This window comes from Myotis daubentonii, chromosome 19 (assembly GCF_963259705.1).
Source record: "Myotis daubentonii chromosome 19, mMyoDau2.1, whole genome shotgun sequence".
NCBI classification, from domain to species: Eukaryota; Metazoa; Chordata; class Mammalia; order Chiroptera; family Vespertilionidae; genus Myotis; species Myotis daubentonii.
Genome location: NC_081858.1, coordinates 17833119 through 17853919, shown reverse-complemented (window position 1 = coordinate 17853919; position 20801 = coordinate 17833119). Strand labels below are relative to the sequence as shown.

Sequence of the window (20801 nt, the reverse complement as noted above, 5' to 3'; positions counted from 1 at the left end):
TTGTAGTATTATTGGATTTCCACATGGGAGATGCCTGCAGAGCTACTAGTCTACAAGAGTGACTGAAAGGGTTTTGTCTAAGATGATTTGAGAACCTCGACAAGAATGATCTGAGAGTAGGGATCTTTCCCAGGGTCCCAGTTTTGAGGAGAGAAGGACAGAGATGACTTGGAAATTCCAAGGATTAGGAATGAGTGTGAAGTACAAATGAGGGACATGAACAGTCAAGACAGCCAACACCAAAGGCTGCCTGTGAAACTTCTCTGGCAATCCAGACTCAGGGACAAACAGATAAAAGCATCAAGAGCTCTTTTCTCACAAATATAAATAATGTCCTGGAGGTCTGAGTTATGTTTGATCCCTTATTTGGATATATTGTTTTTGATAGATGCTCCCTTTCTCCTCCCTCCCTCCCTCCTTCTCTCCCTCCCTCTCTTACTTCCTTCTTCCCTTCCTTCCTTCCTTCCTTCCTTCCTTCCTTCCTTCCTTCCTTCCTTCCTTCCTCTTCCTCTCCCTCCATCCCTTGCCCACCCCCTCTCTTTCTCTCAGAATAAAACATTCAATAAGTGGAAGAAAAGGGAGGGTGATTATTGATTATTGGTCTCAAAGACTAAAGTAGTCATGCGAATTAAAAAAAGTTTTTAAGGATCTTAACCATTCAGTTGTTTCTTCCTTATAATTGTAGGTTTAATTTCTCATACTATTTCAGATCACGGTGAGAACAATAGCCCAGAAAACGGAAGTCCCTCACGCTCCCCCCCAACTGTAACACACTGTGTGATTTTAGGCAAATTTACCTTGTACCCTTTTCTACTTTTAGCGAAGGAGAAGTGTTCATCCTTATCTTGGTGGTAGAAGATCTGTGAAAATGTAATTGAACCAAATCGATTAATTTAAACAAATAAGTGCTAGACGTTGTGCTAGACATAGAGGTGGGGAAGAGCTTAATGGTAGCAAATCAGTTATTTCAGCAAATGTTTCCAAGCACATGTTGAGTGCAGATAAGTTGCTAGGAGCTTTTGAGGGTTCACTATCTTGTCAAATTCAATATTAGTGTACTTGTCTGTAGACTTGAATTGGATTTTCTTACTGCTGTGGTTTCGGCCAGGATTTGTTAGGCAGATGGGGGTGGAAAGCCCGCGCATGGCTCTTCTCTGCTCACTGCCTGGCAAGTGGTTCCTGCCCACATTGCAGACTGATTCTAGGACAGCGGTTCTCAACCTGTGGGTCGCGGCCCCTTTGGCAGTCGAACGACCCTTTCACAGGGGTCGCCTAAGACCATCCTGCGTATCAGATATTTACATGACGGTTCATAACAGTGGCAACATGACAGTTATGAAGTAGCAACGAAAATAATTTTAAGGTTGGGTCACAGCATGAGGAACTGCATTTAAAGGGCCAAAGGTTGAGAACCACTGTTCTAGGAGGTGGGTTTTTGCTCTTGAGCCCTCACTGTGGCCCCTTCTCGTTTCAGATACATCCTAGAGAATGGGGAATGGGAGGGAGCATGCCAAGTGAACCCCAACACCGCCCAAAGAGCAGGCGGGGACTGGAGCACAGATGGGTCTCTCGCTTTATGCAGACATGCTAAGATGAGCTGAAGTTTGAAAAAATGACTTAGAAGGCAGAAATCATTGTATAAGTGCTGGAAACCCTTTTTATTGCTTGTAAAGGTCACGCCTACTTTTTTATTTATCTCAAGTTCTGCCTCCCCCCCACCCCTAACTCCCTTAAATTTTGATTACTCCAAAGTATGTGTGGCCACACAGTAGGAGCATTTGGACTCTTACATCACAATTCCTTGGCCTGAATGAAAGGATGTATGTATAGATTCTCTGAGCTGGGAGCAGGACCCATTTCCCTCCCCTTACACTAGGAGCCTAGGTCTCCATCCATATCACTTTCAAAGAAATAGATTTTATTTCCTCCTATGATGTCTGAGTTACTGCATGTACGTGTGGAAATCAGTTAGAAACTGAATTTTCACAGCTTCTTGCACAGTTACATTCTTCCTCCAAAGATAAGAAAATTGCATCAACCTTCACTGGGCTCCCATGGCAACTTGTGAAATTAGGTCAAGATGTGGGGGCAGATAACGTGGCTTGAAAGCCTGCCTGTTAGCCGAGTTAAGAATACATCAAATGCGATGCTGGCTTCCGCCAAAATGTACCTTCTTACCTTGCTGTGAACTGCCTATGGTTGTCAAACTGATACAATCAGAAAGCTCCATTTTTCTCTTGTTGGAGGATACATTAGGAACCGCACCTAATGAAGAAAACAATCGGAGGCAGGCGGCCCTGTGTTTTCTGTTTAGCTAGCTGATCGACCTAAGCAAAATGCTTTCCGGATTCTTGAAAAAAACACAGGCCTCTCTGGTGTTTACTGTCAGGTTCAGTAGGACTAGAATCACATACTGGATCGTCAACTAGGATTGTCTCTTTCTGGCCCTCCAGCCCCATTTTACAGATGATGAAACTGAGGCATAAAAAGTGACTTATTCAAGGCCGCCTGATTGCAGCCTGCACAGAATGGCAGCTCCTGAATTGGATCTGAAGTGCCAGGCGCCTACGAATTTTGTCTCTATATTAAGGAATGACAGTACTCATGGCTTATGATCTCAGTGACCTCCTCAGAGCTGATCAGGGGCCTTGTCCCCCAATAGTCACTAATTACCACTGTATGTATGTGACTTAGCAGATTGGAGGAGGGGCCAGGGCTAGTTTTTGGCTTTCGCCCAGAGTTATTGGTCTGTAAATCACCTTTATCCAACTCCATTCCGGATTGCCAGGCATTGCCACAGACAAGGAACCCACACCGTCCCTTCTGGGATGGCTACTGAGCCGACCTGGTGGGAATGCTCTTGTTGTCAGCATCCAGGGGTATCCCCCCCTTTTGGGTCGCCATGGTGAGTGCAGTGGTTAGGGTCTCTTTTTCACCCCGGGATCTGAGGAAAGCTAGGCCCGAAGCTTTCACCTATAACGAAGTTAGGTTTTATAGCGCTGTGCGGGGTTTGTGACTAGAGAGTCCCCCAGTTTCCTCAAGACTAAACTGGGGACTCACTGGAATTCAACTTCCAAATATTTTGGCAGGAGACAGAAACAGGTACCGGTCTTGCAGAAAAAGACATCCCCCTTCCAGCCCTCTCCAATCGCTCTGGCCTGAAAGAAGTCTTCTTGCCACTTTGTAGAAGGCCCTGGAGTGAGTTTAAAGTCACACAAGGAGACAGTCCCAACAAGCCCAGAACCTGGGCCTTCTGGCTCGTGGTTGAGTTTTCGGGATCACTAACCCAACGGTACTGCTAAAACATGTTCTCGAAAATAAACAACTTGACTGCAGAGGGAAGTCCTTGAAAGCCCTTCAGTGCAGAATAAAACCGGAGACTTGGCAGCGAGCGCTGCCTGGAATCCGTTTTCGGGAGGAAAGCGGGGTTGCAAAGTGATCTTGGTGGTGGGCCCAGGCACAAGCCACGCCCGGGAACTCGGGCATGCGCCTAAGCTGCTGATCAGGAAGGGGAGCGGGGTCACCAAAGAAAATTAGCAGGGCAACGTGGATTTCTACAGGAGAGTCAAAAAATGCTATCCTGAGGCAGCACTGTTATGAGGGACAGCATACAGCTTTTTAATTTGGGGGTTTATTCCCTGAGCCAACCTGGAAGATAGCCTCTCTGCGGAAAGCTATAATAATAAAAGCATAATATGCTAATTAGACCAGACAGCCAAATGACCTTCTGGACGTCCTTCCGGACGTCCTTCCTGATGAAGCCGCAGCTGTGAGGGCCAAGCCCCTTGCAAGAATTTCATGCACCGGGACTCTAGTGTTGGGATAAGACAGAGTGAACTGATGACAGCCGAGGAGAACCAACTGGTTGACGTGGGCACAGAGCTCAGATGCCCATTTGTGCAGCCCACATCTTTCACAGGGATCCCTGGTCTGGCAAGGGAGCTGGCCGCGGGCTTGCGGGAAGCCATCCGTCTCAGCATAGAGCATCCTTGGGCAGCATCTGAGTGGACAGGAGGGAAAGAGCTAGAAATGAGAAAGGCATCAACAGAGTGTCTCCCCGTTTCTGGCTCAGAGGCCCCTTCCTTGGCAGGTGGCAGGAAGCCAGACAGACCCCTGGTCCCAAGTGGAGCTGTGCTGCCAGCCAGCGGCCCAGGAGCCGGGGGATTCCGGTCCTCTGTGCTGTTTGGCGGTAGGTCCTGAGGCGGGGCATGCAGTGATGTGGGGGTCTCCCTGGAGAAATGGGCTACCCTGCTGCTCAGTGATGGGGCTGGTGGGGAAAACTGGCAAGATCTGACCCGGGTGGGAGAAGAAGCCTCCTTCTGTTGCCTGCAGGGCAGTTTTGTGGCTCCTGCCTCCTGATTCACTTTTGGACAGTTTTTCTTCATCATCTGCCACCGGTAGAAAAGGATCACGTGGTTGGGGCCTCACTAGTAAGTCTTTTTTCTAAATGTCTTTAAAAAATGTGGAAATCAGAGGTTTCCTTTTCTCCATAGAGTGATGTCCACGTGACTCCTGCAGGGTGGGTATTGACCCGAGCCCACTCTGTCACTTGGGTCTGCCTCTGGCCACCCATGGTGTTCAACCAGGGTTATTCCAGGGGCTGGATCAGTAGGGTTAAAGGTGTGGACTTGGGAGCCAGTCGTCCTGAGACTGTCCTGGCTTTGTCACTGACCAGCTGTGTGGTTTTGGACAAGCTAACATCTCTGTGCCTCAGTTTTCTCATCTGCAAAATGGGAATAATAATAGTTGCTCTCTCCTAGGATGGATGAGAGAATGAAATGAACTAGGTTATGGGATGCACCCACAAATAGTGCTGGTGTATCGGAGAGTTCTCTGGGTGCCGGTTGTTACCACTGTTCCCCATATTATCCTCCAACCTGTTTGTCTTTCCAGGATCATACATGCCTTGTGGTTGGAACTATATGTTTTATGTATAGAATTCCAGTCATTGCTGGCACTCTCTTGGGTACAGCAGATATTTAATTAGGTCAGATTAGGTCATTTCTGCTATTGAGCAGAACTCACGTGTGGGAACTCCCACTGTTTGCTAGACTCTCCCATATCCATTACATTATTTCACCTGTCACCAGGAGCCACATGAGGAAGTTTCTGTTGTTCTCATTGTACAGATGAGGGAGTTGAAGTTCAGAGCGGGAAAGAGGACTAGCTCACAGTCATACAGCAAACAACAAAGCAAATGCCTTTCAAAGTGTTTCACAGTGAGACAATGAGCAGGAACACATCCGATGTCAGCAGTGTATTTGTTTGCGTCTGCGCAGGAGCCGATGTCAACACCTGGTTAGACTTGCTCTAAAAGTAGGAGAGAGCAAGGGAAGGCAGGGGAGCCTCTAGACCAGGGGTGGGCAAACTTTTTGACTCGAGGGCCACAATGGGTTCTTAAACTGGACCGGAGGGCCGGAACAAAAGCATGGATGGAGTGTTTGTGTGAACTAATATAAATTCAAAGTAAACATCATTACATAAAAGGGTACGGTGTTTTTTTTGTTGTTTTTTTTTTAGTTTTATTCATTTCCAACGGGCCGTAGTTTGCCCACGGCTGCTCTAGACCATGCTCAGGTGTGTTACCTGTTAAAGGACAGAGGGAAGGAAGGAGACTGGGGTGGGAAGAGCCTCTAACTGCAGCTCAATCCCTAGGAAGGTCTGGCCAGGCTGGTGGGGAATCTGCTGGTCAAAGTTGCCAGTGGAGGAGTTCCATGTCTCTCAGAAGGGCCCATGCCTCCAACCATGCTCAGTCCCTGGCTGGAGCAGACCCTAGGAAGCTTGACCTTGGTGGGAACATGGTGGATCCAGTCAGTTATGCTCCTTGCTGCAAGAGACCCGAGTAGCTCGTTGTCATGGCTGCTATAGGTCATGTGACCCCCATCCTACCTGACTACCAAACATAGGCTGTAATCAGGCCAGCCCAGCTCTTCTGTCTGGCTAGTTGTAGAGCAGGACTCAAGACCAAGGCCAATCCCAATGCTCCTGGTGGCCCACAATAGGATCCAGAAAACAGAGTGTTGTTGATGACAAATAGTGCATGGCCTGATGTGACTCGCCTCTCCCTGAGAGATAATGAGAGCGAAAGTTCTCCTATGGTGAGTGCATGTGACAGTTTAAACGCCAGACGAGGATGGGACTTGCTTGGCTGGGAAGGTGTGCAGGGGGCACAGCTCTGTGGAGTGTGTGACCTTCAGAGCCGAGGTGGGCACAGTTTCTGGGAAGGCCTCTCAAAGCTAGGTTCTCGGTCGGGCCTTCTCCACAGGGGTAGGTTAGGACATTTTCAGCTCATCCCATGAAGGGGGCACAGAAAAGGTGTTTCTTCTGCGACCTCCAGGCTCCTGTCACTGTTCATATTCCCTTTTGCTGTTCAACCCCATCTGTCCTCAATGCCTGATACTGGAGGGGTATTCAGAAATTATTTGCTGGATAAATACTTAAAAAATTCAGTGCTGGTTCACCTCCCCAAGAATTGTAAGACCCTGGATCAATTATTTCTCTCAGCCTTGAGGTGCTGGGGACATGGCCCCTCGGGTAAAATGAGTTCCAGAGGCTGTGTTGAGATCAGAGAAAGGCCTGGGCGTTAGCATTCTCAAGTCCTGTTTTCCAATCCCAATCAGTGAGCGCCTCTTTCCTTCTTCCTGTTACCTGGCTACGTGTAGGAAGACCTTCCCTTCAGTTTCATTGGTTAGAGAAAGCATTGCCTTGGTGTCAAAGAAAATTCTCACCCTGTACCCTCAAATCCCAACCTAAGCCATTTCTGGTGACTTGAAAGAATGGGTTGCCTAGAAGACATCAGGAGGCAAAGCTCTAAGGAAACCCACTTCCTGACTTGAGCTTCGCTGGCTCGCTGTCCAGGTCTGTGTCTGAGGGCAGGTTGAACTTGGTTAGACAGAGCTCTTGGGCTTAGGGGAAAGAGGCAGGTGCATTTGAATACAGGCTGCCCCTTTAAGAGAGAAACAGTCTCCTTTCTCCTCCAGCCACCCCCCCACACACGTGTGCTTGAACGCATGCAGGTGTGAGGAGCCTGAGCAAAAACAAGGGTCTTTTCTCCACACACTGAAGTGTGCAACTGTCACATTCTCAGGCCCTAGGGCAGATGCCACAGTGAGCCTCCCTTACCTCTGTCCCAGGTGGGGCAGCCAGGCCAGCCTGTGACCCACCAGTGGGGCCTGCTGCCCAGCCTGCCTTGGACATGGATAGCTGGGCAGACTTGTACCTCCCCTTCCCTGAATGCTGACGGGGTCCACCTCTGGGCCAAACTGCTGACATTCGTGGGGAGCGCTGCTGAACTCGGTCAGCCCTCCATAATAATCAGGCAGAGCATGCTTGGCGAGGAGCATGAATGATTAGGGAAGAAAAAGCACGTTGGAGGAAAGAGGATCTAAGTCTGTCTGTGGCCAAGATTTCCCCAAACCATAAATGTCTGTCATACTTTCACTTGCAAAGCAGCTTGCATCTGCTCTTTCTGGGCCTACCTACTTTGAGTTAGAGCCAGGACTTCTCGGTAATTCCTAACGCGAGCAGATCTCAACCGGCCGTTCTTATCTGCAGTATTGAGAGCAGTCCACACTCATCTGCTTTCATCTTTTGTATGTTTTTTTTTTTTTTGTGCCTCCTACTCTCTCCTATTTTCAAAGTTGCCATATAAAAGGCCGATTTAATTCTTGGAAGAAGAATTAAATTTTACCTAGTGCTTTTGCTGTTTTCTTTTGAGTTCTATCTTTTACTTGTCTTGCTTTGAAAAGTCTGGTTTGGAAATATATTTTCTATTGCTTTATTCTTCTCTTTAATTTCATTGTTGTACTTTATTCTTCTCTTTAATTTCATTGTTGTACTTACAACTGTTCTACACTGTCGTAAAAAATATATATATACATACACATACATATATATGTATACATACATATATATGTATGTATATGTGCACATATACATATTCCCTCATGATTTAGACTTAACTTATATCTCTATGAAGTAGGAAGGAGCAGGGACAGTCTAGGAATGGGAACACTAAAGGCCAGAGAGTTGAATCAGTTGCCTAAGCTCAAAGTGAATCAGGGAGAAATTTGGATCAAAGCCGTGGACCACTGACTCCCATCCTGGGCTCTCCCGAAGGCATGGGGCTATTTTAATTCTGTGGGATGCTCTCTGCTGTCATCTCAGCCCTCTGCTGCTTAACCTGCTTTATGGCTATTTTTTTATGCTTTCTCCTATCTTTTGGTCTCATGTGGCATCAGAGGGTGGTTTTCCTGGCTTGTAGAGCTGTTTTCTAACTTGTTTCCATTGTTGGATGCTGGCTAGAACACCACTATGTTAATGGTTTTTCAGGTACCTATAGGAATGTCTGTTTTTTTGTCGTTTTGAGTTGAATTTTTAGAGCTTCTATCCCCAATTGCTGCCCTTGCGTGACTAGCCATTGATAAGGGATCAGATGTAGAGGACACATTGACTGTATAGTGAGTCATTAAACCAAGGCCTGTTGGCTTCTTGTAGAATGTACTGCACATGGACCATGTTGGAGCTGAGATGAAACTGGGTTGGGGTAGAGGCAAAGGGAAGGCATACTTCAGAAGAAATAGGGAAAGGCACAGTATCAAGCAGTCCTGCCCTTCCTGTTCCTTAAAAAAAAAAATCTTCCCAGTGCTTTGGTTGCCAGACAATCCAGCAATAAGACCCCTTGACTTTTTCAGTCCCAGACAGAAGGGTTGTACAGCTTCAGACGGAGTTGGGTCCACAGGGCAAGAAACTGCCTGGATGTTTCCTGTTGGATTTGTCAGTAAACTCCATTCAACAAGGACTTAATGGACATGGAGAGATTTGGGGAATTTCTTGTGAACGATCATTTAGAAGGGGGTTGACAGAAAGGGGGTGATGCTTAGACTCTGGGGTCACCCGCCCCACCCTCAGAGTCGGGAGCTCCGACAGTGAGTAGCATGAGAAGAAGACACACTGATGAACACGTGGGTGGGTCATTTCTGGAGTTGAGTGTTCTGTTTTCGCCACCATCGTTTGGCTGTGGGTAGACACCTGGGTGGCAGGGAGGGGCAGCCAGGCCCGTTCCCCTACTGCAGGAGCACCTGGCAGATGTGTGCTCTGAGGGTAGAGGCAGCCCTGTTGCAAGGGTGACCAACCATGAGAGTTTCATAGGTTAAAATAAACGTGGTGTTTGATTTGACTTTGAGAGTCAAGCTGAAGAGATTAGCTTCTCAAAGTAGCAAATGAATCCCCAAAGGACAGGAGGTGTGGTAGTTTTTATTTGGGGGAACGTGTTGATGAAACGTAGCCTGGAGTCACCCCTGCTGTTTGATCCCAAATACAGTTTTAAGAGAGAGAAGCAGTTTGAGTAGCTTTTAAAGTCCTAACATCTTTTTCGGGGGGGGGGGGGGGGGGGCGGGATTATTGTAGTCTACAGTTCAGTATATGTTTATCGGGCACATGTCATGGTATGGTAAGCTTTGGTATATGCTTGCAGGGAGTGGATAAATGGAGTCATTGAACAGCAAACAGCTTTTGTTGTTGTTAATCCTCACCTGAGGATATTTTCCCATTGATTTTTAGAGAGAGGGAAAGCAGAGAGAAACATCAATGTAAGAGAAACACATTGATTGGTTGCCTCCTGCATGAGCCCCGACCAGGGCCCGAGCTGGGAAAGAGTGTCTGCCCTTGACCAGAATTGAGCCCGGGACCCTTTGGTCTGCAGGTCGACGCTCTATCCACTGAGCCACACCAGCTAGGGCACAAGTAGCTTTTTAATGGTTGGTGTCTGTTGGTGAGGCACCGTTCTAGGCTTTGGATGTGAGCCCTTGAGCATATATTCTAGGAGTGAGGGGCGGGCGTAGAGCAAGCCATCAGGTTGGTCTTGTAAGCAAACCGCAGTGGGAGGAAGCCCACCAGAGTGACCGCCCGGAGCTCACCTCCCTCTGTGTGGAAGTCAGCTCTTCTGTGTGCCAAGCACTAGGGCACAGGTGGCAGATGAGAGCTTGCAGTTGAAGTGAGAAGGCAGACCTGCGGCCCCGCCCTGAATTCACTAGGGGTGAGTTCATGGACAAGGCAGGCAACCTCGGAGCCCGGAAAATGAGAGGAGAGATACTGACAAATGACCACCTTATTGTCGAGAGCATCTTGCTAATACTTTTTCTAACCCATTGCTGTGTATTTCTTTAAGTTGCCCACTTCTTAGATTCAGAGTATGGAAGCAAAAAAGCAGGGGTTTTTATTTGTTTGTTTGTTTTGTTTTTTTAATAGCCAACTCTCATGGAGATGTATTATTGGCAGGCCTTCCAGTGACTTGACAAGGAAAAGGGACTTAAAATGTAACCAAAATGAGTAGGAATTTACCTGAAGCTTTGCCTTTGGGGAGGGGGGGGGGGGAGAGAGAGAGAGAGAGAGAGAGAGAGAGAGATTGTGGCCTTGGATTTGAAATGCCTTGAGCGTCCTCTCTGGAGGGAAACATTCTCATGGGATTGGCTGTTGGTCTGGGATGCCTCCAGGTACCCACCTGATATTTCTTCTTCTGAGTTGTATCAAGTGCTTCAAATCAGGACTGTGAATGTTATACTAGGAATTTTCCTTGTATCCAGAGCCGAGAAGGACAAAGCAGGCAGGGGAAATCCCCCCTACTGCAGCCAGAGGAGGGGGAGGAGGAGGAGGAGGAGAAGGAGGAGGCAGACGCAGGGTGTGGAGGCACAGGGAGTTGGGGGTGTGTGTGCGGTGCCCTCCCCCCACTTCTTTGGAGAGAGACTTCCTTCTAACAGGGACCCCTCTGTTGTTGTGGCTCAGAGCTGCGACTTGAGAGGCATAGTCTGCCAGTGATGCCACCGGATTCCTGATGCGTGACACCCCGGGCAGCCTGCTGAAGGCCGCCCTTGACTGCCTGGGGCCCCCAGACAGGGACGCTATTGTGAGTCACATTTAGTCTGTGAGCTCCCTCGGCCCATGACGGGCACTATTCTTAGCACCATTCTCTGCTCCCTGGGACAAAGGTCACCGGGACCCCAGTCTGGTTGGGTGGTTGGCTGACGCTGGGCCCAGGCATGAGAGGAGGCACAGGAAGGATGGAGGGGGAGGCTTTGGGATGTTAGGAGATATTGGAGCAAGGGTGAGGGATGGAGCCCTTGGGCCCTGGGGACAGACACCCAGCCGCACAGAAACACCCGTGGGCGAGCCTGTCGCTCAGAGTGCTGGCCTCATCCAGTGTTTGCACACGTCTGGGCCTTCACAACCTGAAGTGAGGGCGACACATTGTGGAAACAGGCTCCTGTGTCAGGCTGTCCACTGGTTCAAGCCCACCCTGGGGCCTTCTTGCTGGGGGAATATTTTATGTTCTTCCTGTTCCTGCTGCTCCCATAGCTAAGAGGCCATTCAGGGCTTAGGAGCCACGGATTCCCCTGTTGGTACCACGTGGGCTTTCTGGAGGGTAGGCAGTGGCCTGCAGAAAGCCCAGGCGGAGAGCCCTGGGTGCCCCTCCACTCCAGGTGGCTCACAGGGGTTTTCCTCAAGGCCCTGGGGGGAGGAGGCAGCCGACCACTCCTGTGCTGACTTGGTTACTGCGAAGCTGAGGAGCCGACCATCCCCTCCAGGTCCTGTGCTTGCTTCAGGCATCTCCTCTCCTGCCTCTAATCCCTCTTCCTTTGGTGTCAATAGAAGAAAAGACTAGAGCTCCCGGATGTCACAGCATGATGTTCTTTATGAACAAAGGTGTGAACTCACAGTGAGGAAAACCCCCTGCAGACAGGGCCTCGCCCTGGCCCCGACCCTGTGTGCAGACCCCAGGGCTCAGCTCTGCAGAGCCGGGCTGGGGCCGGCCGGGTAGATGCTGCCCAGGTGGACACCTCAGTCCAGGGAATGGCACAGGCAGGAAGACCAGCCACAGGCCCTCCTCTGTCTGCGACCCTGCCTCTAGGAGCTGGCTCCCAGACGGGAACTAGTCCCCTCTCTACATTAAGGCTGCCCAGCACAGAGGTGGCCTGCGGGCTCCTGGGCCCTCCTCTCCCGGACTTGGACTTGCCCAGGTAGAAGCCGGAATTTCCTCCCCTTTCCTCCGCTTGATATCACTAGCCTTCTCCTCCCCAAAGGGAGCAAGTTTTTAAGGTAAATGGTGGGAGGGAGAAGGAATGACATGAACAGCTAGCACAGGGGACCTAACCAACTGGATGGGCAGTGTCACCCGTGGAGGTGGACGCCAAGGTCCCTGGCTGTCCTTCGTCCTGTGGCTGCTGGGGGAGGTGAGGAAGAGAAGGTGTTTTTTTAAAAGTGGGTCCCTTTTATCCCTTGGATTCGTGTGACCAGGCAGGCCGATTCGACGTCAGCCTCCAGGTGGTCTTCTCTGGGGTGGACATGGTATTGAGCTATGAATGTGGGGGTCAGACTGCGTGGGTTCCATCACGGCCACTCCACTTCTGTTGTGAGTGGCATTGGCCAATGCCGGTGGGCACGCCGCAGTTTTCTGGGCTGTAACGTGGGAAGAACAAATACGTTCACAGTAGCAGCTACCCATGGAGTTACTGTGAGGAGTACGTGAGAAGGGTATAAGCATCAACACAGTGTCCAGTGCATAGTAGGTGTGCACGAAATCATAGCACTTGAGAGCATTGCACTCTGCCAGGTTCTTAAAGCAGCTCCTCCCTCTGTCCTATGTCTGTGGTCTGGGGACCTGACTCAGATGAGGACAGCAGACTCCAGGGCTCATTTACATAAATTTGGGGCAGTTGATTTTTCCCTCTCTGTCTCTGCTCCGGGATCCTGGTGGGTGTATAGTCATTTTGCACTTCATCAGGAAGCCTATTATATCACAAGGGGTTTTGCGGCTGCTTTTTTTTTTTTTCTATCAGAAATCCCGTAGCATCTCTCAATAGAGATTTGTTTTCTTACACCTTCTGCCCGCCAGAGTGGCTTTTCAGTGGGTTCCTCACATAATGTTGCCTTTAGTCCCATGAGCCCAGGTAGGGAGTAGTCGCTGGTGACTTTAACTCAACTTATAAGAAATATGCAAATGTGTGTGAGTGGCCCACCCAGTGGTTTTTCAAGGAGGGGTGGAGACGGAGGAGGATAAGGCTTAAGTCCTCCAGCACTCAGGGCTGTGTTTTCTAAAGTTCATTTGTTTTGTAGGCATTTGCTGAATCGTTTCATTCGGGGGTACGTGTAGGGTGTTTCTTGCAGGAAGGTTTCAAAGAGCTCAAGGTGCATTTTTGAAGGAGGGTGCAGTGATAGTTCACGTGCCCTGTTTCGCGTGGGGTGTGCGGGGGAGGAGCGCTGGGCCCACCACGAGGAAGCAGTTACTGAAGGAGCGCTTCCCAGATGGCAGATCACAGCGCAGAGCAGTCGCTGCTTCCTCACAGGTGTCTGTCCAGGTGGCCCTGTGCCTGGAGCCTGACGGCCTGGACACTGGACCCAGAAGCACCGTTTTCTAACTGTGCTCCGAGCAAAGTCACGTGACTTTTCTGAGCTCCTTTTTCACAGATAGAATGGGAACAGCAAGGCCGCTGTGCGTCATGTACAGAGGAGTGGGCAGTGGACTTGAGGAGTGAGTGACGTGATGCATACGCATGGGCCTTATAGACGTGAAAGGTAGAATAAGAGGTTACCCTGACCGATCCTAGAGGACATTTCCCTTTTAGATGGAGAGGGAACCAACCTGAAGCTGGTGTTTTATTGGGTCTCAGTTTACTTTGGATCAGACACATTTGAAACTCAGGTTAAGTGTTGAAGTTTAAAAAGTCAGGTTTTTCCATGTGAGTGGGAGCACCCCTGGCCTCCTTCATCTGCATGGGTGGGGCGCTCTCAGTCCTGCCCTGGCTTCTGAGATGGTGTGCAGGGCACAAGCAGCACGGCCTGTTGAACCAGTATTTCTCTCTCTGGTGCACTCATGAGGCATAGGAATCAGTCAACATTGTCCTTTCTTTTTAAGATTTTCAAAATTGGTTTTTAGAGAGAGAGGAAGGGAGAGGGAAAGAGAGACAATGTGAGAGCGAAACATAACATCCATCTGATGGGTCCAGCATGCCCCCCCCTCCCCCCGGCCCCCAACTGAGGATTGAGCCTGAAATCCAGGCATGTTCCCGAGTGCATGGGATGACACCCAATTAACTGGGCCACAATGCCCAGGGCAGCATGGTCATTTCTGAATAAAAAGTTATCCTAAAAGGAAATCTATGTAGCAGGAATCTTTTAGCATAGATAAATTGACATTCAGAGTATGCCAGGCCTTCCAGAACTACAATAGTGGCAGTGTTGTTGGCTAAGACAGGACAATGTGTGTGTGTGTGTGTGTGTGTGTGTGTGTGTGTGTGTAAATTAGAATATACTGGACCCAGGAAGAATTTAATAGTCGTCACCTGACCTTCAAGGATTTCTGGGTGGCAAGTTGATGACTTGATTCTTTCCTCTCTCTGTTTGGATGCTTGCCTATGTGTGACCTGGGAGGACAGGATGGTGCTGGAGAGGAATATGATGACCCAACTAAGTCCTTGTTACATAAGCCTAAGATCTTCCCTTTTGCAAATCAGGGGCCAAAGGCTCCCTCTAGAGAGGAGTGCTAATGAGGTTTGACTTCCGATTGGGACTCCCAACTGGCATTCCTTGATTAATACCTTTTTTTTTTTTACTTCTTGAGGCAAAATGACTTAATTGTAAAGGCACAAAGGACCATGCTGCCTCAGAGGATAGAGTCAGTGTTTCTTTCTAGAGTCTGCTTAGCAAGAAATGTGGCCTGACCCTTCAGCCATTCAACAGAAGGCAGTTGCTCTATTGTCTTGTGTTTTTCTTCTCCTTTGGGTGGGAGTGTCTTCCCCTTCTCGGTCTGTGTGAGCTATAGCGCCTCCTCCCTGTGTCCTGTGTGCTGCCTGCCTTTTCTCCTGCCTGGATGGACAGGGGAGAGGGAGAGCTGGGTCCTGGGATCCGGGGCTGAGAGGGCTGGGCCTCTGGAGTAATGAGTCAATGCCTTGTGTTTCCAGGCAGTGGACCGATCCAGCTGTGGCAGTTTCTTCTGGAATTACTCACTGATAAGTCCTGCCAGTCTTTTATCAGCTGGACAGGAGATGGCTGGGAATTCAAGCTCTCTGACCCAGATGAGGTAAGGAGGGAGGGATCCCAGAGTGCTGTGGAGGAGAGAACTCTGGAAGAGGTTGTGTGATGCTGAGGATATTTTCTAGGATTCTGATCCCAGCTCTGCCACTTGCTAGCTGTGTGACCTCCTGCAAGTTGCATAGCCCATCTGAGCCTTAGTCTCTTTACTTGGAAAATAGAGAAAATCTCATTGCCTATTGTTCTTGGATTGCCTAATAGGATGCACCTGGGTCTCAGGCACATAGTCATCCTTCGTAAATATGAGTTGCCTTCTATTACTTAGTCCTTCTCCTGGCCTCACGGCTCTGTGAATCTGAAAGGGCTCAGACAACTCAAGAGGCTTTGGGAAAATGGGTGCAACTTGTTCATGAAGCCATTCTTTGATCCAGCAAATGCTTAGTGAGTGGTTGCTCTCTGCCATGCCCAATGCTGAGGATAAACATGGAGAGCCAACCACTCGGTGTGGCGCACCTGAGAAGAATTATGCCCCAGAACAGAAACCTGCATCCTGTTGATGAAGGGCAGGTGTGGCTGCAGCTCAGCGCTCCTCCAGCCCCTCACATTCCAAAGCAGGGATATTCTCTCTCTTTAAAAAAGATATTTTTATTGATTTTAGAAGGAAAGGGAGTGGGAGAGAAAGATAGAAACATCAATGATGAGAGAGAATCATTGCTGGGCTGCCTCCTGCACACCTACACTGGGGATCGAGCCCACAACCCCGGGGCATATGCCCTAATCAGGAATTGAACTATGACTTCCTGGTTCATAGGTCAATGCTCAACCACTGAGCACCCCTGGCCGGGCCAGGGACATTCTCTAAATTATACAGGGATGGAATAGAGTCTGCAGTGTTGCATTCCTTTTTCTTTTTTGTAAACTTCATTATGTAGAAGTCCAGGGTGACTATTTTTCATCAACCTAGAATCAGCAGTCCAGCCATCCTTGCCTGACCCTTCAACACTGGAGTTCAGGACAGATCAGTCAGGAGACTATCCTCCATGTACATGAACCTCTTCCCGGACTGACTTGAACATCATGGGTCATCACGAATGGCTATAGGCATATAAACATGCATATTGGATTGTTTTATGGATTTTTTAACCCCTCCTCCCCCATTTTTAATTTCAGGTGGCCAGGAGATGGGGGAAAAGGAAAAACAAGCCCAAGATGAATTATGAGAAACTGAGCCGTGGCCTCCGCTACTATTATGACAAAAACATCATCCACAAGACAGCGGGCAAGCGCTACGTGTACCGCTTTGTGTGTGACCTGCAGAGCCTCCTGGGGTACACGCCCGAGGAGCTCCACGCCATGCTGGATGTCAAGCCGGACGCCGATGAGTGACGGGCACCCGGGGGGCCAGGGAAACTCTGCTGAGACATTTCAAAGACCCACGTCGGTTGGACTCTTACTTTTTAATGGTTATTCTATTTTTAATTTTCCAGACTCATTTTTTTTTTTTTTTACATTCAGGGGTGGGAGCTAAGTGAACTGCAGCTATAATCAAGTATGTGTGGTTGGCAAAGGAGAGCCAGGACTGGTGGGGTGGGTGGGACAAGAAATTCTTGGGCAAATTTGCAGGAGAGAGAGAGAGAAAGGTCTCCTTAGAAGCTTGAAGAATCTGGCTTGAGGGAGGACTAGATGCGTATGTCTGATAATCTTTTAAAAATCATCCATGGGGGAAAAAAAGTGCCTCAAGTGATGAACTTATTAGCATCAGCAATTGAGGCATCAGGGGTCATGAGATGGATGAAGGGCAATTCGTTTGCTTCTGTTTTTAGGTCTGGGCGGGGCCAAAAAGAGGGAGGTGGGGTAGAACAATTTGTTTGGGGAGGGAGTGCCCAAAAACCAAGGACTATTTACCTTTTACTCTACTTTTAAAACAAAGGTGGACTTCCGTGGGGGAGGGACCAAAACTGTTTTTGTGTTGGAATTTATTTTATTAAATTTTGTGCCAGTATTTTTTTTCTTCTTAAAAATCGTCTTAAGCTCTAAGGTGGTCTCAGTATTGCAGTATCATGCAAGGTTGTTTTTTTTGCCAGCTGAGGATTCTGTCACAGCGAAAGGAAACTGTTTATATAGACCCCACTGGAAAGGCAAAGTGCTGTCACTGAGATCGGACCCCAGATCCAGGTGGCTTTATAGATGAAGGAACAAATGATGCTGATTTGGGGACAAGGGACCTGTGCATGTGAATGTCATCTGTAATTTAAAAAAAAAAAATGATCATCACGCCCCTCTACGTATTTGTCGTTAGTGGATTCTCGGGGTTTAGACTTAATGCTGAGCTAAGAAGCATTGAGTCTTCAACTTGAATGTATTTGGCAGCCCTGGCTGGGGAGCACAGTGAATCAGGAGCTGGAAAGGACATCGAGGAGGAGGGTTGACTTGGTTCTTTTCCTGTGATTAGGAATCAAAGCTGTGTGCCTGGGCATTACCCCTCGGGTCTTAGGAAGTAAGTCCCAAATGCATGTTATTCCCAACTAACACTTTATCTTTTCTGTCTCATCCTCTCAGCCTCCCATACTTCTTGCTCCCCCCCCAATCCCCCCCCCCGCCCCCCACACACACTCTTATTCAGTGCAGAGAAATGTAAAGCTTTCTGATTGGGGAGTGAACGAGTGACAGCCGACATGAGTTGAAGAGCATATGATAAAGCCATTTAGACTCATTGGGTGTTTGGCGCAATGGAAATTGTGGGTGCCTAGAAGCAAAAGGTGGCTTGGCTGTCTTCCGGAGGAGAAGCGCAAGGCTTTCCTCGGAAGGACTTAGGCTAGTTGAGTGGGATGTCCATCCAGCAAGACCGTGCATGCAGAGCGAACAGTGCAGCTGCTGTTCGGGTCTTGCACTTGGACCACTGTCGTGGCACAGGGTAAGTGAAGGCTCATCATGGCAGAAGAGGGGAATGACTAGAAGGCAAAGGAGACATAAGCACAGGAGCTTGAATAAAGACAATGAGGTGGTCCGTGAGATGTGAATATATTTTTCGTTCCCCCATCATTTAAACAATGGAGGCAGTTGTGAAGGGTAATCTGAAAATGGGGTTTTGGGTCAGGGGCTGGGGGAGGGCCAACATCTAAGTAATGAAGACAAGTTCCTAATTCAATCAGAATCCCCACCATGGCCGAGATGCCTGATTTAAAAAGGGTGCGGGGCCGTGGGACGGCTTTGCAGACTGCAGCGAGGGAGGAAGAGGCGGTTAAGGTGGGCTTCTCAGGGCTGGCTTCCCCAGGCTCTAGCTGAGTCACCGGAAGTGCTCACCACTTCCAGCGCATCTTCAGGAACGTGGATTGTTCACTCCAGGTCCTCTCGCAGGCCCTGACTGTCAGGAACTTAGCTCTGTGACTCTCACTGATAAAGCAGAGCGTCTACTTGGAAGGCCAAGGCAGAATCCACCCAGCTGTGTATTTTGATCTTTTTCCAATTGCAGGTGCCTTAATGAAGCTCTCCAGATGTTTTAGGAGCTGCTCAGGGAGGATCGGCGGAACTGTTGGACTACATGGTTTCCTCTTAGGTTATTTGATCTTTGTTGGGCACAGGCAAAGGTGTGCGTGCATGTGTAAGTGCCTGTGTGCGTGCATGTGTATGTGCTCGTGTGCGTGCGTGAATGCATGTGTGCGTGAGTGCGTGTGTGTGTGTGTGTGTGTGTGTGTGTGTGTGTGTGTGTTTGCAGACATGCAAAACTGCAGCTGAGATAATACCTGGGTTTTCTAGGGACACCTCTCCACATGTCAGTCACAGGCGCCGGTAGAACCAAAGGCTGGGCATCAGTCATGGCTTGCTGTTTGCAACCAGGCATACAATCACCTGCCCGACTCACCAACCTTTCCTGTTCCATTGATGCCCAGAACTCCCCTTGTGTGAGTGTCTAACCCCTGCAGCCACCCCACAGCAGCTCCGATGTAAGGAAGTGCCTCTTGCGCTCCCCAGCCCGCTTGCTCGCTGCGCCACCTTTCTCTGCAGGTCCACCGTTTTCAGTATTTATAGATAGTTTGTTAGTTAAGACCGCTTTGTTGATCTGGCCAGATGCCTTCTTCTCCTTCTGTCCAAAGGCCAGAGACCATCCCAGGAAGAGTGGTGGGTGGTTTATACACTGGAAATGCAGCAGAATTGTTGCGTTTATGCTTTTTTAAAAAAACACACACACACATTAGCTTCAGAGGAAGGATGGGCAAATCTGGTGTAGCTGGGGGAAACCCTTGTTTTCTTGGAGATGCCTTCACCCACGTCAGTGCTGGCTGTCGGGTTCAGAGTCCCTTTGGTTCCCTTCTCCATGCAGAGGCCGCTGGGGACTTTGGTGCACGGAGCCCTGGTTGGGTGGCGATGGGGATTGGAGGTAGCATTCCAAGATCAGATGTGCTGTTCCTCACTTTGGAAGTGATCTCTCCGGGTTTTAGAGCATTAACCTGCCTGTCTTCATGGTGGAAACGACACCCCCTCTCTTCTAGCCATGCTGTGCATGCTGCTTTCTCCGTTGGGGTCTATATAAATGTGTTAGCTCTTACCTACATTCCAAAGAAGTTTCAAGGAACCATAAGTATATGTATCCAGATACATATATGAAAGATATATATGAAAATGAAACTATCTCTATCAGGAATACTGCCTCAGTTATTGAACTTTTTTTAAAGAATACTTTTTTTTTTAAGCTGAGAAATATAGGGGTAAAAAGATGTTATATTGTGTTTGACTATTTTCCAACTTGTATTTTCATATAATTTATATTTTTTAAAAAGCTGAACATTTAAAAGCAAGATGAAAAAAAAAAAAGGAAAAGCAGGTGCTTTTTAAAACTCAGAACTGAGGTAGCTTAGAGATGTAGCCATTTAAGTGTCTGTTTTGTTTTTTGTTTTTGTTTTTTAAATGCAAAAAATTTCTTATGGGGGAGTTTTTGTCTGTATTTTAGTAGCTGATGCTGGCACATCATTTTCCTGAAGAGTTTTTTATATCCTGTAGCCTGATTTCATATTGTATTTTAAACTGTGTGAGATTAAAGACAAAGAAATTCCTTTATAACGATGTGGGTGTGGCTTGATTCTTTCCCTGTCCGGTGCCTGTGTGAAGCGGGACAAATGAACCAAGCACAGAAGCTCAGGAAGGGATGCGACTAGGTCTTGCTGATCTTCTTAGCTCAGGATCCTTCCAGATAAAAATGTCCAAATAAAGTGAGAACTGCAATAAGAATATAGGGAAGTATGATCGATCTCCCATTCCAGTTCTTGAATACACGGTGTTATCCTTCATGAAATGTCCCTGGCCTTATCACAGCTCATTTTCTTCATGTCTGAAGGATTGAGGGCAGCGTGAAGACAATTTTTAATGACTCAGCAGATAAACATCTGATTTCAACTAGGTCAAGTTCCTAATACTAACACAGGAAGTTGAACCTCTTTCCTGATGCTCTGGACAGGAACAGTTTTCTTGTTTCTTCTTTTTTTTAAATATATTTGTATTGATTTTAGAGAGGGAAGGGAGAGGGAGAGAGAAACATCAACGATGAGAGGGAATCATTGATCAGCTGCCTCCTGCATGCCGATTGAGCCCGCAACCTGGGCATGTGCCATGAACTGGAATCGAACTGTGACCTCCTGGTTCATAGGTTGATGCCCAGCCACTGAGCTACACCGACTGGGCTCTTGTTTCTTCTGTTACCAATGTTCTCTGTGCCAATTTGGACCCATCACATCCATCTCCTTGACCCCCGTTCTTTTTTGAGAACTGAAAATTAAGAATGA

General features: G+C 48.4%; 1 protein-coding gene across 5 annotated transcripts in view; it reads left to right on the top strand.

The window, feature by feature from the left end:
* Positions 1 to 19859, top strand: part of ETS1 (ETS proto-oncogene 1, transcription factor) — a 116831-nt gene extending 96972 nt beyond the window's left edge. For all 5 annotated transcript variants that reach the window (XM_059676622.1, XM_059676624.1, XM_059676621.1 and 2 more), the window contains 2 exons: positions 14955 to 15073; positions 16195 to 19859. In XM_059676622.1, the coding sequence (XP_059532605.1) occupies positions 14955 to 15073; positions 16195 to 16410 (335 nt within the window). In that variant the 3' untranslated portion in view covers positions 16411 to 19859. The remainder of the gene's footprint in view (positions 1 to 14954; positions 15074 to 16194) is intronic.
* Positions 19860 to 20801: the final 942 nt, after the last annotated feature.